General features: G+C 35.8%; 1 protein-coding gene across 4 annotated transcripts in view; it reads left to right on the top strand.

The window, feature by feature from the left end:
* The first annotated feature begins 773 nt into the window (after positions 1-773).
* STXBP5 (syntaxin binding protein 5) overlaps positions 774-17596 on the top strand; it is a 170724-nt gene continuing 153901 nt past the window's right edge. For 2 of the 4 annotated variants that reach the window (XM_039467624.2, XM_074397306.1), the window contains exons 1-2: positions 774-1045; positions 2311-2408. In XM_039467624.2, the coding sequence (XP_039323558.1) occupies positions 890-1045; positions 2311-2408 (254 nt within the window). In that variant the 5' untranslated portion in view covers positions 774-889. The remainder of the gene's footprint in view (positions 1046-2310; positions 2409-17596) is intronic. The other 2 variants (XM_039467625.2, XM_039467623.2) reach the window with 1 other exon arrangement.

Below are 17596 nucleotides of genomic sequence, written 5' to 3'. Positions count from 1 at the left end.
CGGGGCCAGGGTGGGAGAACCGGGCTGCGGCGCGCATGCGCAGGTCCCGCAGCCCGGCTCCGCGGAGGCCCAGCTGCCGCCACCGCCGCGGCCCGCGCTGTAACCGCGGCTGCCGCCGCTGCTCGGGGCGGGCGTTGGTGCCGTGTGCCGAGGCGCCCTGTCAGGCGAGGGGGAGCGGCTGGGCGGGGAGAGCCGGCGGCCGCGGCGGCGCCTGAGGAAGGCAGCCGGGCTCGGGAGCGGCGAGGGCGGGCCGGTCCAGCGGCGGAGGAGCGCGACGGAGCGAGGCGGGCAGCGCGGGGACCCACCCCAGGCGCCCTGCGTGCGAGGCCGGGCGGGGAGGCCGAGCGGCGGCCGCCGACGGAGAGCCGGCGACCCCCGGGAGGAGGAAAAGGAGCCGGAGGACGCCGCCGAGGGACTGCGGGGCCGGGGCGGGCGAGCAGCGGCGGGGCCGCGGGCCATGGACGCGGCGGCGACGGTGGCGGCGGCGGGGGCGAGCCGGGGCGGCGGCGCGGCGCAGAGTCCGCCCGCGGCCAGGTGAGGCTGGGCTGAGCGGGCTCGGGCGCCGCCGCCACTGCTGCTGCTGCTGCTGCCGGGCCGCGGAGCGAGGAGGCGGCGGCGGCGGCCGAAGCGGCGCCACAGCAGCCGCGCCGAGCAGCGGCGGCCTCGGAGGAAGAGGGGTCGCCGCCCGGGGCTCTGGCGGCCGCCGCTCCTGCCGCCGCGGCGTTTCCTGTTCGGATTATCTTCTGCTTCCCCCCAGCTGCCTCCCTGCCCTCACACGCCCGCTCCTCCGTTTCCGCGGTCGAAGCTGTCCTCGGCCCCGGCTAGTCTCCCCCGCCCGGGGACCCCATCTGCCTTGCCTCGCGGGCTGCGGGGGAGCCCCGCCGAGACCATGAGGAAATTCAACATCAGGAAGGTGTTGGACGGCCTGACCGCCGGCTCGTCCTCGGCGTCGCAGCAGCAGCAGCAGCAGCAGCAGCATCCGCCTGGGAACCGGGAGCCGGAGATCCAGGAAACGCTCCAGTCCGAGCACTTTCAGCTCTGCAAGGTGAACGGAGCGCGCAGCCCCGCGACGCCGTCATTGAAAAATTGGGGTTCTTTTAAGGGGGCTGCTCGGGCTGGACATGGGAATGCAAGGGAAGAGAACGCCAATAGTAATAACTAATGAAAAGCTCGTTGCACCCCTAGCAAACGTTTCTTGGATGGGTTGTTTTGGAAATTGATACATTACTCCTTTTCGTTGTTTTTGCTCTCTCCCTTTTGCACATGCAGCAGTCAGTTTAAGGTTGCTTCAAACTGTTAGCTGACCATTAATTCTGACACTGCCACTACTAACCTGGAAGCTTTTATATTCAAGCGTTTTAATATGATTCACCAACTTCGAAGTTTCCTTTGGAAACGGTGTCTAATGAATGTTGTTTATCAAAAAGCCAAACCTGTTCTACCAAACCTTTGCTCAGTTTTCCCTTAAAATGTGGTGTGAATGGCTTGCTATAGGAAATCGCAGGTTTTTTTTTTTAATCATTATGTTTGTTAAAAAGTTAGTACTGAGATTTTTGCCTGTTAATGGCACGCTAATTGCCATAGCATTTTGTAATTCAGAAAGAATGATGCAGCGAATTAATTCACCAGCTGCTTAATGAGAAACATAAACTTGTCTCGGTACTAATATCTGCCTTTTTCATAAATAGCCATGTATTTGTATGTCAGAGTTTTTAGAAAGTGGGTACATAAATATATATTTTGGTCTAATGCTCTAAAATAATTATGGCATTAATAGTAAATTTCAAAAATAAATGTATTCATCTTCGTTCTGTTACAAGTGTAAAATGTTGGGATAGAGGTTTCTTGTTTTACTGAATGCTTGACTAAAGTAATTATATGACAGTATTTCCTTAGAAGTACTCGTGTTAGCATCCAAATAAAGTAATGATGAAATGAATACTGCCAAAATAAAGCATGAATTGCATTTGATGGGTTTACAGAATTTTGGACTATTCCAAACTTCAGCCATTCGGTGTCGGATGTAATAGTGTAGAATATTAGTCAAAGATTTTGTTCAATGGAATACCAGTATTACGGAAAAGTAGAAATTAAAGCCTGCCACTGGACTACATTTTTGTTAGTTTCGGGTTCTATGTGAATAACTTTGTTAATGTAGGTTTTACTTATTTCTTTAAAAGCAGTAAGTGCATGTGTATTTGTTTTGCATCAGTGGTAGTTGGTTCTAAATCCTAATGCCTCTGTCGACTTTTCTATTTTTAAATTTCGCTTGCTGCCTTTGTTGCTGTGATGTCACTTGCCCATCCCTAGACTGTTCGCCATGGATTTCCCTATCAACCCTCAGCCCTGGCCTTTGATCCTGTACAGAAGATCCTGGCAGTGGGAACTCAGACTGGTGCTTTAAGGCTGTATCCTTTCTTTAATTTTATTTTTTAACTTATACTTTATTCTCCCAAGTCCTTGTGTGTTGCTGATTAGTTCCAAAGAAAATTTTTCTTTTCCTGTTTAATTTCAAAGAAATGGTGTGATCAGATGTATACTATGAGAAATCGTGTGTTGGCTTTTCCCTTGATTATGATTCAGCTTATATGCTGCAGTGATGTTTCTAGCTCTTAGTTTATAGTAGCAAAACATATATCCAAATAGAGGTCTAAAGTATTATTATAATAATTTTCTTTGTAAGGAGATAGAAGTTTCTAAGGGAAAATATATCTGCTTATACTATTGGTCTCATGAATGTTAAGGATGAGGTTTAAAGACGATGACTTTTTAAAATATTATGCATAGTAGACACTGAACTTATGACATATTCTAATGAATTAGAGGTTATATTTGAATTTGGTTGTTTTTGGCATGGCCATGTAGAAAAACCATTAGCAGAAAATAAATGCAGCAAATGAATTTTCTATAAATAGTTGTAAAGGGTTAATATTTCTGGCACTTTGTAGACCTTTTTCTTGAAAAGTGCATAGGGATAAATTCTCCATATATTTTTTCTCTTTTATGGTCTGCATTTGCTATGTATTTGTAAAAACTGTTAGGTTACTATACATGAAACTACTAGTGCAGAAATAGTGACTCTTCCTGGTTATATATGAACTATGCTAGTTTTATCAGGCACTTTTTTCAGATACTTCAAAAGATTTTTTTCAAGATTTTTTTTAAGAACAATACAGACTACTCACTTTCTATTTTTGTATTGAAATAAAATGTGTTTTCTTTTACTGTAACTTTTAAGCATACTTAACCTAAATATATTGTTATTTTTAAACTTAAGGGTAAGATTTTGTATCCAGCCATCTGTAGGGTATCTACCTCCTACATATTAATGAGTAATGTGTTGGTGATAAATAGAAGAAAAATCACTAGATGATCTCAATAGACATTACTATTGTCAGAAAAAAAAAAAAAAAAAGAAATGTGGGATAGGGGAGGAGATTTCCCCTTCACATTTAGAATTTTTCTGGCTCCCGAGAAGGAGCGAGGGAACTTGCATTTGAGTTAAATGTTGTCAGGCATTTTACTTCTATTTTAAAGTCACTATTTCAAAGAAGTACTATGTGGTATAAAGATATGCTTCAAATTTTATTCGTCATTTAGTGTGCTATCTTCAAAATGCTAATAAAAGTTTTCAGATGGAGTATTGAACTGTGTTACTAAGTGAAGTCTGCTGTACATAGTAAATAAATGGCAAAATATGACCAGGCTAGACCTGAATCTGTTAATTTCTGAGACAGTATGTCTGAAATGCTCTTGCCCAAATATCTAGATAGTTATGACCAGAATATTTTTTGGCTTCAATTGTTTAGACATTTTTATTCTTGAACCCAGTGATCAAGACCATCTAGTTTAGGGTTGTGTGAAGATGGGAATTAATTTATTTTGTCAGTGTGGGTACTGAGTGTTCAGCAAAACTCTGTAGTGATGAGACTAGTACAGCGTTGGATCTAGATGCGTTCTTTGGAACTGAAAGCAGGTTTTTTTTATCCCAACAAAAGAATTTGGTAAATGGACTAGAAGAAGGAAAGTAAAGTTAAATTAAATCAGCTATTTTTCCATTATTTTGCTTTTCTTTAAAATGAGTTTAGGTTGTACTGTTTTACCGGTGTGGTCTCGACCTTCTTTTGGTAAATAACCTTTTTTCTTTTTAACAGCCAATCTAGCCCTTTTATAATTTAGTGTAATTATAAGTGAATACCACCAGCAAGGCTGATTTTATAAAACCAGATCCTTAGACAACACCTTTACCCTAATGCATCTGAGTAATTAGCAAGTTGGCACAAAAGGTGTAAAGTGTTAGGCCTAGTGCTAATTGCCAATTAAAATCAAGCATCAGGTGGCCAAAATCACTTGTATATGACTTTTGGTATATATGCTTTTTATAGCTAAATATTATGTGAATAAAAGTGAACCTGTAAGTATGGTTTGCAATTATACTCTAATATAGTTGTTTTAGAGCCTTCTTACTAAGAATGAAGTCTGGGAAACTATTTACCAAATTACTTTCTACTTGGCCTTTTTATGAGATTTCTGTGAACATTCCAGAGGGATAAATTGGCTTGCTTGCCGGTAATACCACCTAGTCATTCCTTCTGTTAGGTTTCAGTAGCAGATGAGCTTTTGATCTTTGTTTATTATGGTTCTGATTTATAGAAAATGACTAAGCCCTTTTTACATTTTTATCTAATTTTTTACATATGTGCTTTAAGATATATGTTAGTGTCTCCTTTGTTATTTTTGAAACTAGACACCTAAATTTCAAATCTCCACATTGGTTTAATATGCAAATTTATTATAAATGTGTGTCTGTTGACTGTGATCTTTTGTATACTTTTGTATTGCAATTGGTTACTTTTGATCCTTTATTTTCTTCTTATATTAGACTCTTGTAACCTGTAACACAGCTGTCCTAAAAGGTGTCATTAGAGCAGAAAAGAGACTTCTAGAGTAGGAGATATTTTCAGAAGAATTATTAGGCGATTACAATTCCAAATGTGATTTGACTGATAGAATATCTTCCTAAATGTTAAGAGTACTATACTGAGTTGATTTATCTACTCTGGATTAAAATAGAAAAACCAGACAAGAATGTTAAATCTGATAGCTAATATTTGAAGACAATGATTAGTGAAAATCTGAATCCTTTAATAATAATTAACAAATAATGCAAAATAAATTTAATGTATTTATACATTCATGTATAGCAAATGATGGATGATATAAATATGCTGAATGCTAAAGCTACTTGGCTTCTGGAAAGAATATGAGATTGAGGAATGAAGGTATTTTTAATAATGCTATTGTCTTTATCTAGACTTCTGATTTACTACCAAAATTTCAAATTGTTTATACTATAATGTAATTATGGGTTATCCTGATCTTATTTTTCAAATATATTTTTTCTAAACACAATGAAGTCATTTTATATATGAATATTTCAAGGACTGAGCAGAAAAATGGAATTTCAAGTTTACTGAACTTGTATAAAAATTTGAGGTTGTTTAAAAAGAGTTGTCAAATTATTCTCGAACCTCTTTCATTGTCTTCTTGACAATGGAAAATACAGTGAAATAGATGATCTCTATTATGATATTGTCTGTTTTATTGCAGAGTAATGTTGCTGGAGACAGGCTTACAAAATGATTTTTTACCTCAGAGTTAACAAGCACCTGAGTGTCAGACAACATTAGACGATAAATTGTGACCTGAATTCTGATTTTTCTGTTTCCACTAAATAATTACATGTCCTTGAATTAGTTTTTTTTTTTTTTTTTAAACTATAGAAATGCAGGTGCAGTATTAAGTGATTTCTTCAAGGAACAATTTTGTGATTTCAAGTAGCTATATATTCTTCTAGGGGAGTAATACAAAAGAAATGAAAATGTAGTCCTTCCCTTTAAAAAGTTTCCAGTCCTAATCAAAAGACTGGAACTAAATAAGCAGTTGAAATTAGATAATTATTTAGAGCTCTACTGACATTACAAAAAGTTAAGTTACATGTAAATTTGTTGGATTTGATGAACATTTCTACACATTGGTAGACAAGGATTCAGGATGACAGGGAGGAAGGAGTGGGAAAATATTCTAGGGAAGGAAAACAGTATGGGCAAAAGTATGAAAAGAATGTTATCATGCCAGTTTGGAGGAGTGCTAAAGGGGCTGGTTGGAATAATTGAGTTAGCAGGAGAAATAAGGAGATGGTTGAGGGTCTTGAATGTTAACCTGAATATCTGCATGATGTTCAGTTTAGAATCATAGTTGTATAATAGGAGATGCTGACATGCTGACAGGAAAAAAGAGTGATTTTTAGCATGATGAATGGGGTAGTGGTGTCATAGATGAAAAGGATGGACCAAGCAAACCTCACAGATATAGATAGTAAAGTAGATCCAAAACAGGCCTGGCAGAATGGAAATTGGAGAAGGGCTTGACTTGTTTGTGCAAAATCTTAGGGAGTAACTAAGAATGATAAGGCTTTGCAAGTAAACCAATGAGGCAATTACAAACGAAGTGGAAAACTTAGCAAAGAAGTGGCAGAGAAATGTTGAGTTTGAAAGTGTGTTATCTTTTACTTTTATCATTTGACCATTTTGAGAGTGTAGCCTGAACTACTTATTTTAGTGTGAGAATTTGATGTACTTTCACTGTTTTGTGTTTTTTGGTCTGGTCCTTGGTGATTTCCACAATTTTGTTATTGAATTTATATTTAAAGTCTTTATTAGCTGTTAGACATTGTCCATTTATTTTCTGTCAGTGTTTCTCAAAGTGGTAGCATTTGAGGGAGGCTAATTCTGTGGGTTTGTCCAGCACATTGCACGATATTTAATATCCCTGTCTCCCACCTACTAAATGCCCATGTTGCCTACCCTGCCAGTGTGGTAACCCAAACCCTCCAACATACTTCCAGGTGCCCCTGGTTGAGAACCACTGCATTTAGCCCAAGTTTTTCACCAGTTAAATAAGAATAATAACCCTACCTAGTTTGCGATGTTATTGTCACATTTAAATCTAATAAAATGTGTGTGTAGCTTTTAAGATCATGAAGGAATGTTTTGGTATACATTATTATTATTAATATGAGCATTTTCCTGTGGCTTTGATTTTCAGGTCCTTCATTTCTATCAGCAAATACTGAGTGGCAACTGTAAGAGGGCCTTCATTTATTTTTGTAGTTAATACAAACTTTGACAAAAAGATATTGAAAAGCACTATTTTTCTCTTTGAGTGTGTCTTTAAAATGGCTGTGTTCTTCTCAACCACAAGTTTGCAAAATTGCTACTTAGACGTGATAGTAATGTATGTGAAAGTTTCTCACACATAGTAAATGCTAAATAAATTATTGTTTAATGACTTTCTGTACTGTACTTACAAGACAGCATTAGAATATTTTGACTTGCTACTTACTAATTTTATTTTATAAAACATAATGATACCATGGGAAAAAAAACTGGAAGTGATTTTTGTTTGAAATAGTTAAAGGTAATTAGTTTAGCTAGAATTTTGCTGGGTGTTCCCCCCACCCCCAACAGAGATGAGGGTCTCACTCTGTTACCCTGGCTGGAGTGCGGTGGCAGGATTATATTTCACTTGAGCCTTCACCTGCTGGGTTCAAGCAGTCCTCCCACCTTGGCCTCCCAAGTATTTGGGACCAGAGATGTGTGCCACCACTAATTATTTTTATTTTTGGTAGAGACAGAATTTCACCATGTTGTCCAGGCTGTTCTTGAACTCCTGAGCTCAGCCTCCCAAAGTGCTGGGATTACAGGCAGGAGCCACCACGCCAGATTGTTATCCACTCTTCTCCCCTTCCGTTGTTTTTGTTCATAGCCACTTTCCTCCTCCTTCATCCTTTTTGTTCATGGAAGAGTTCTGGTCATTTGGAATTGTAATTGTGCAGGAGAAACAAGGAGCTTGAAATACCTCAATTCATATCTCAACTCTTAGCTCGTCATTTAAGAAGACATTGCATAAAGGGAAGAATGAGTGCTGTATCAGCTGTAAGTTGTGATTCTTAGCATGGACTACTGCAGCAGGAGGAATAGGCACATTTATTTCAGAACAACCAGAAATGGAGTCTGCTTGGAGACAGTTTATTTTGCAGTGGATTTCTTGTGGAGGAAAACAAATGTGATAGAAACCAAGGAACTGAAAAGAATATGTTAGCTATCGGAGAATCAAGTCTATGCTTTGTAAGCCTGTTTACCTTAAGTGAATTTTTATCTCTTGTTTTTTTTTTTTTTTGTTTTTTGTTTGTTTTGCTTTCTGTTTGGTTTTTAGTGTAATTCATTTGAAATTACAACTTAACTTTGCCATCCTCAAGGAAAAAGTGAAGACATTTTGGAAGAATTACCTTATTATTAGGTGATTCTTGTTCTAATAATCTTCAGACTCATTTTGTATAAGTGAACTAAAATCTCTATGCTTCAGTTTCCTTTGTGTAAAATGAAGAAATTGTGTTATTTCCAAGAATCCTTCCAACTTTTGGATCTTAGAATTTCTTTTCTGTGGGGGATTTAGGAATTCTTTGGACTGTGTTCCTGTAGAGGGTTCTTCTGTTTGACTCCTCTGAGTTCCTGTTAATGAGGATGAAGTATTAGACTCCATGCCATTGTGGCTCCCTCAGCTTTGTATCCATTGACTACATCCATAATGCAAGTCAGTAGAAGCACAAGTGTCAACCTTTGTTTACAGAAGGGACCAGGAAAGAGCATGTGAATGAACTAACATAGATATCTTTCCTTGAAACAGTAGCTCACATTGAATACTAAGATGGTGGATTGTAGCATTTTCTATGTATAACAGAAAGGTCTCATTATGACATCGGAAACCAGGACATTTTTTAATGCCATTAACAAAATTTACCTTCTTTTCTTGGTTGTTAAATGTCAGGATGTAAAATTAAAATAAGTTAACAATATTGAGTTCATAATCACATGATCGTAATAGTCTTTAGAGATTTATTATAGAAACTATCTTCCTTGAATTGCTGGTATGTAATTTGAGTACTAAATTTGGTAATGGTGTAGTACAATTTGGAGTAATAATCACTGGGCATGTACATGTAGATAACTGGACTATAGGGGTTGAGTATCACTAAATTAAAGATAACCTTTAGTTGTTGGATCAATTTGGCTTTATGCACTGGAAGAGGCACATTGTTTACAAGAATAATTTTTTTCTTTTGAGATAGGGTCTTGCTCTGGAATACAGTGGCACAATCGCAGCTCATAGCAGCCTATACCTCCCAGGCTCAAGCGATCTTCCTGCCTCAGTAGTTGAGACCATAGATACGAGCCACCTCACCTGGCTAATTTTATATATATTATATATATATAATATATATAATATCTGTGTGTGTGTACACACACACACACACACACACACAGAGATCGCGCGCGAGAGACCGCGTGGCGCATGTGTACAAAGATTGGGTCTTAGTGTGTTGCTGAGGCTGGTCTCCTGGATTCAAGCTGGGATTATAGGTTATGAGCTACTATGCCCAGCCTACAAGAAGAAAATTAATAATTAGGATATCAGTATTATGCAATAATAGTAATAATCAGAATGTGTATTTGTTTTCGATGTTTAAATGAGAGTTTCCTGACGAGAAGGTATTCTTGGTGTTGGGCTGGCAGATTAAGGAAATAGTTTTTTGGTTTGACCTAAACAGATGTTTATCTGTTTAAGACTCTAACAGATTTATGTAAAGAAAAGGGCATTTCACTATAAATACCTTTTAGATTTGGATTTGAATTTATGAAGACAGATTTTAAACATGGTTAGTTCTATAAAAGTTCCTCGGAAGCAAGATAAAGTGATTACTGACTGATTTTTATGAGATAAACTAAGAGTTCATAAAACTATAATCCTAAGGATTGCCAAAAAGGTACTTGATATATCTCATTCCCTTAGTCACATGCAGCACAAATTATTCTAAGAAGTTATGGTGCTTTCTGATTTAATCACTCAGACTTCCTGTAGAGACAGTCAGGTTTCTATACAATTACTTTGTACTTTAATTTGAATGCATTTCTGATTTTTCTTAGCAGCAATAAAAATAAGGACTTTTTAGTGATATGTATATCTGCATTACCATTTTTAATATTTTTGAATAAATATGTTGCCATCTTTCAGATTTAGCAATTCCAGTTGGTTGGTTTAATCTCTTATTTTCCTCATATTTCCTTTTAAATATATTTTGCACACCAGCTTGTTTACCATGGAACTTTTTTCTTTTGGCTATTAGTGGAAGGTAAGCTGAGGCAAAGGAGGTAGGGGTAAGAATTGTGGACACAGTTTATTGCTTACTAGTCAGTGTTCTACAATGGTCGTGTGTTTAGTGATTCCTTAAGTCTAGAATATGCTTTTCTCTGTTTAAATAGATCTTATGTTTAAAACCCAGTGCCTTTGTCTTTGTGATAAATGTTTTGATTTGATTCCATCCCTACTTCCAACCTGTTTAGCCATCTTTTTCTTAGTTGAGCGTCTAAAATATTAATTTCTGTATTACCATTTTTTATAAGTAATATGTGACATTAAATGTCTAACAATAGACCTTTTAGAAATTATAACTGTAATATAGAGTGGCATTTTCTTTTAAAATAAATTGAAGAATGTTAGAGGATATGAAAAGATTCAGTGCAGTCGAAAGTAATGCAAATCAGCAATATCAGCTAGTATCCTCTCCTTTATCAAGAGTCCAGAAATTAGACAGTAGTAGTGTATAAATTATAACATCAAGACAAGGGAACATACAGATTCCTAAGTGATCAACTTTATGTTCTTCAGTAAGGATTACAGGGTGGATGAGTATGTGTGTGTGCGCAGACATTTAAAGAAGATCTGAGTCTTTATGGGTCAGCGAACGTTTCCTATAAAAAGTTTAGATAGTAAATTATAGGCTTTATAGTTTCTGTGACAACTACTCAACTCTGCTTATATATAGCACAAATGCAACTGTAAACAATATCTAACAACATAAGTATAAGTGATCTTCAACAAAACTTTATTTATAAAATCAAATAGCTGGATTTGGCCCAGAGGCCAGTTTGCCAATCTCAGCCTTAGTTTATCAGCCTGGCTTGATTTTAAAGGATATGCAGAGATAAATGTTCAGTAAAGAATACATTTTTATATTTAAATTTTATTAATTGCACTTGTTACTAGTTGAAATTTAGCCTTAAGTTAAAAATAAAAGATTCTTAATTTTTTTTTTTTTTTTTTTTTTTTTGAGACAAGTTCTGGCTTTCTTATGCAGGCAGAGTATAGTGGTGCTATCTAGGCTCACTACAGCCTCTGCCTCCTGGGCTCAAGGAATCCTCCCACTTCAGTCTCCCAATTAGCTGGGACTCCAGATGCATGCCACCATGCCTGGCTAATTTTTGTATTTTTTTTTTTTCATATAGAGAAGGGGTTTTGTTATGTTGCCCAGGCTGGTCTCAAACCAGTGAGTTCAAGCCACCCACCCACCTCAGCCTCCTAGAGTACTTGGGTTATAGATGTGAGCCACTGCGCCCAGCCAAGTATCAGTAATTTTTAGTAATACATAGTAACTCTATATATCAAGGTAAAATTTTTTTGCAGGTTTTTTTTTTTAATCTTGTGAGAGGGGTATTATCTCTGTTGAATTATGATTAATATAATAATAAAGGTAGCTTAAGTAGGCATCCTTTGGGGGTAGTTCAGTGATTAGCTTGATTATTGAAATATTTAGCTTGACTTCCTAATTTTAATTAAAAATATAATTTCCTTTGTAACTTTTCCTTAATATCTTTCTTCATATATAGATATGTGTAGGTACATTCAGATAGATGCCTTTTATTAAAATACTGTGACTTATTTGATGTATACAAATGTTGGTCAAAAGTAACTGGGGAAGAAAAAGACCTGAAAAATGAATAATGTATTTTAAAAAAATTCATAAAGCTTCTAGAAGAAAATTCAGATTCTTGGTCACTTTTTTTAGAGTCGGATATATTACATGCCTCTTCTTGGAAAGACCATATATGGTAATTTAATTGGAAACTGAAATTATATCCACTTTTTGACAATTTTTTATAGTTGCCCATTGACCACTATTTGCATTTTTTTCCAGTAGCAGTAAATATAGATATCATTTTATTTAGTAAATAAGGCTAATTTTTACTTGATACCATTTCTCCAACTGGTATTAATTCTTTTGGAGGTATAGCTAAAAATATATATATGACAAACAAACGAAGTTTGCCGAGCATATTTCTTTATTTGTCGGAGCTATGATTTTAGCGTGAACATTTACCTAGAAAGGTTTTTAAATAAACAGCTGATAATTTTTGTTTTATGTTAATTTTCATTTGAAAAATAAGGTTTGCTTTATACAGCTTGTTATTTGTAAAATATATGACGAGTCCTAGAACTTACATTGTAGTTACTGTTAAATGGCAGGTTTTAAACAATTGAAAGTGTTTTAATAATAGTGTTTGGTCTTGTTTCTCCTTCAAATAAGTACAGTCTAGAACTTTTGAAGCTTTTCCTGGTGAAGTTGTTTGTTGGAGTGCCTAATCCCGCTTTTTCTTGAAAGTACATAATCTTTTCTTGTAATAGCAATACCTCTGCTTTTTCACAGCAGCACTGTGTCAAAGGTAACTATAAATCTGGTGGCATCAGCTGGTGCAGTAGTTTCTGCTAAATGATTTTCCTTTTGTGTAATTGCCTCTTTTTGTCTTCTGAAAAGGTGAAAAACTGTTGAAACAAATTTTTCTTTGTACTGTTTTTTTCATAATACGTTGTATTTTTCTTTTAAAATCAGTCTTTGTACTGTTTTTTTTTTTGTAATGCGTTGTATTTTTCTTTTAAAATCCACTTAATTTACTTGAGAAAAGAACTTAGCCATTAGGCATCTGGGAATGGATGCTGGGATAAAAAACTGTTTTTACTCATGTGAGAATTTACATTCTTTCTTGTTCATTTAACCCAAACCACTATTATTTATGTCTACATAATAATTGTAGTTTAAACAAGTGGTTCCTTTAAAAGTATATTTATATATCAAAAGCCATTCTAGAGAAGTGCCTGTGATAATAAATATAAGTCATTTTGGCCTCTTCAGAGACAGTTCTAACTCTAAAACAGTGAATATTAAGAATGATTATTTTCAGCCACTCTAATTTGTTTATAAATAATAAAACATTTCTTACTAAAAATAATAGTGGAAGGAGGTACTTAGAGGCCTATTCCGATGCTATATTATAATTACATATTAGTCTGAATGCTGCAATTAATTTTTTGTTTTGGTGCTTGTTTTAGTCACATTAAAAGAATGCAGTTGACTGACCTATATTTTCAAATAATGTTGGACATTTGTAAAATATTACAATTGTCTTGACTTAACAAAGTTTTAAATGTTGATATGCACATTTTTCATGGTTATTCTTAGCATTTTGTTAAATTTTTACTGCAGAAATAGTTCATTTTGTAGTTTTTGCTTAAATGAGATTAGCAGAATTTTAGAATTGAGTCAGAAGTAAAAATTAATTTTGCTTACCCTTATGATGTGGCTATCTTCATTTTTAAATATATTTTCTAAATAGACTCTTTTTTTTTTAGAGCACTTTTAGGTTCACAGCAAAAATAAATGAAAGGTACAGCGATATCCTATATACTCCCTGTCCCAAAACATTCATAGCCTTCTCCATTGTCAGCACAGTGGTACATTGAATCTACATTGACTCATCATTTCATCTAAAGTTCATAGTTTAAGATAGGATACATTCTTTGTACATTCTATGAGTTTAAACAAATGTATAATTACATCTCTTTCATCATTATAAAATCATACAGAATATTCTGAGTTTTGTGCTGTTCCTTATGTGGATCTTACAGATATTTGTTAGACTTACATAGCACTGTGTTTTTAATTTCAAATGCCGCTGGTTCTTTTCTGGTATGTAAGAAAGCGAATGACAATTTTTTTTTCTTTGTTAGAGACAGGGTCCTGCTCTGTTCCCAGGCTAGAGTTCAGTGGCACAAACACAGTTCACTGCAGCCTCGACCTCCTGGGTTCAAGCACCTCAGCATTCTGAGTAACTGGGACCACAGGTGCACACCACCACACCCAACTTATTTTTAAATTTGTTGTAGAGACAGGGTCTTGCCATGTTGTCAAGGGTTGTCTAGAACTTCTGGGCTCCAGTGATCCCCTCTCATCAACCTCCTAAAGTGCTGGGATTTACAGGCATGAGCCACTGCTCCAGGGTGTGAATGAGTTTTGTATGTTAACTTTGCATCCTGGCCACCTCGCTATAATCACATGTTGGTTGCAGGAGTTTTTCTGTGGATTCTTTCTGATATCTGCATAGTTGATCATGTCATCAATGAACAAAGACAGTTTCATTTCTTTCTTCCCAATCTATCTGTATACTGTTTATTTCCTTTGCCCATTGCATTAGCTCGTGTTCCCATTACAATGTTGAAGGGAGTGATGAGAGGGATATCCTTGTCTTGTTTCTGATTGTAGTGGGGAAGCTTTGAGTATCTTGCTATTAGTGTGTTAGCTATAGGTTTTATGTAGATATTCTTTATCAAGTTGAGGACCTTCCCCTGTATTCCTAGTTTACTGACAGTATTTGTCTGGAATGAGTGTTGGATTTTCTACATCAGTTGATACAATCATGTGATTTTTCATTTTTAGCCTGTCAATGTGATGGATTATATTAATTGGTTTTCAGATGTTGAGCTTGCCTTGCATACCTGGGATAAAATTCCATTTAGTCATGCTTTGTGATTCCTTTTATACATTATTTAATTCAGTTTGGTAAAATTTTGTTGAGGACTTTTGCATCCATCTTCATGAAAGAGATTGATCTTAGTTTTCTTTTCTCATAGTGCCTTTGTCTATTATTCATATTAGTGTAATGCTGGGCTCATAAAGTGAGTTAGGACGTATTTTCTCTGTTTTTATCTTCTGAAAGAGACTAGAAACTTGGTGTAATTCACCAGTTAATCATCTAGTTTGAAAATCTAAAATTTATTCAGTTTCTTTAATATATACAGGCCTATTCAGATTGTTTATTTCTTCTTGTGTGAGTTTTGGTAGATTCTATCTTTCAAGAGCTTGGTCCATTTTATCCATGTCATCAAAATTGTAGGCATAGAGTTATTTTTAGTATTCCTTTATTATCCTTTTAATGTCCATGGAAGTTAAAGTGATGTCCCTCTTTCATTTATGATGTTAGTAATTTGTGTCCCTTCTCCTTTTTCTTTAGCTGGATAGAATCTTACTGATTTTTTTTTTTTTTTTTAAGGAACCAGCTTTTAGTTTTGTTGATTTTTCTCTTTTGATCTGTATTCAGTTTCACTGATTTCTTCCTTAACTGTTATTATTTATTTTCTTGTGTTTACTTGGACTCAGTTTCCTCTTCGTTTTGTAGTTTCTTAAAGTGGAAGTGATTGATTTTAGATGTTTCTTCTTTAATATATGAATTCAATGCTGTAAATTCCCTTTACTATTTTCTGTGTTGCCCATACATTTTGATAAGTCGCTTTTATTTAGTTCAAAACATTTAAAAAATTCTCTAGTGATGTCTTTTTTTGACCCAAGTGTTAGTAGAATTGTTTTGTTTAATCTACACATATTTTGGGATTTTCCAGCTGTCTTTTTTTTAGTGATTTCTAGTTTACTTCCATTGTGTTCCAAGAACTGACCTTGTATAATTTCTATTAAATTTTTTGAGGTGCATTTTATGATTCAGAATGTAGTCTATCTTGGTTAATGTTTCATGGGAGTTCGAGAAGAATGTGTGAACAATGTGTTTTGCTGTTACTGGATAAAGTAGACTGTAGTCTAGTTGGTAGATGATGATGTTGAGGTCTGCTATGTTGGTGCTATTTTTCTGCCTGCTGGATCTATCCATTTCTAATAGAGGGATGTTAAAGTTTACAACTGTAATAATGAATTCATATATTTCTCCTTGCAGTTTTACCAGTTTTTGTCTTATATTTTTGACACTATTTTCTTAGATGCTTATACCTTAAAGACTGTGGTGCCTTCTTGGAGAATTGTTCTTTCATTTTATAATGCCCCTCTTTATCTCTGATAACTTTCCTTGGTCTGAAGTCTATGTCTAAAATTAATATAGCCACTTTGCTTTCTTTTGATTAGTGATAGCATGGCATATCTTTCTTTATCTCTTTACTTTTATTCTGTATGCATCTTTATATTTAAAGCAGATTTCTTGCAGACAACATATAGCTGGGTCTTAATTTTAGATCTACTTTGACAATCTGTCTTTTAATTGGTGCATTTAGACCATTGAAGTTTAAAGCGAATATTGATATACTTCCAATAATACCTACCATATTTGTTACTATTCTCTATTTGTTGCCTTTGTTTTTGTTTCTATTTTTGTTTCCCATTCTTTTTATGCCTCTTGTGGTTTTAATTGAACATTTTATATGGTTCTACATTATCTCTCCTTTCTTGGCATATCAGTTTCTAAGCATATAAGTTATACTTTTTAATATTTTTAAATAGTTGCTCTAGAATATGCAGTGTACATTTACAACTAATCTGAGTCTACTTTGAAAGAACACTAGACTGCCTCACAGGTAGTGTGAATACCTTATAATAACAAAAAGAAATTGTAATTCTTTACAGTCGTTTATGGCTTTGCTGTCTCATTCGTTTCACTTATATATAAGCATACATAAATGTTTATATATATAAACATACGTAACTGGATACATTGTTGCTGTTATTATTTTGAACAGACTGTTACTAGATCAATTAAGAAATAGAAGTTTTTATTTTTGCCTCTATTTTTTCTCTAATGCTCTTCCTTTATGTAGAGCCGAGTTTCTGATCTGTGTCCTTTTCTTTAAGAAAAAAAAAACTTTTGACATTTTTGGAGTACAGGTCAACTGGCAATAAATTTTATTACTTTCTGTTTGAGCAGGTTTTTATTCATCAATTTTCAAGGCTAATTTTGCAGTGTACAGAATTAGTGGTTTTGTTTTTTTTTTTAACTTTCTAGACTTTTAAATATTTTATTTGTCTCTGTTTGCCTGCATGGTTTCTTGTGAGAAGTCAGAAATAGTTTTTATCTTTGCACCTCTGCTGGTAAGGTGTTTTTTGCCAATGGCTTCCTTGAAGATTTTTTAAAAAATCTTTGGATTTCTGCAGTTTTAATAATACGTCTAGGTGTCGCTTTTTTTAAAGCATTTATTCTGCTTGGTATTTTCTTCTTGATTTTATGGTTGGTGTATGACATTAATTTAGGAGAGATTCACAGTCATTATTGATTTAAACATTCCTTTCTGTTCTCACTTCTCCAGGTTTTCCTGTTATGTGTACACCTTTTGTAGTTGTCCCACTGTTCTTGGATATTCTGTTCTGCTTTTTTCCCAGTCTTTTTCTCTTTGCTTTTCAATTTTGGACATACCTGTTGAGGTATCCTCAGGTTAAGAGACTGTTTCCTTAGCCTTGCCAGACTACTATTGAGTCTATCAAAAGCATTCTTTACTTCCGTTACAGTAAAGAATGCTTTTTTACTTCTTTACTTCTCTAGCTTTTCTTTTTCACTGGTTCTTAGAATTTCCATCTTTCTGCTGATACTGCCCG

Source organism: Saimiri boliviensis, chromosome 4 (genome assembly GCF_048565385.1).
Source record: "Saimiri boliviensis isolate mSaiBol1 chromosome 4, mSaiBol1.pri, whole genome shotgun sequence".
In the NCBI taxonomy this organism is placed as follows: domain Eukaryota; kingdom Metazoa; phylum Chordata; class Mammalia; order Primates; family Cebidae; genus Saimiri; species Saimiri boliviensis.
The sequence above is the reverse complement of the archived record's forward strand: the minus strand, read 5'-3'. Positions and strand labels throughout refer to the sequence as shown.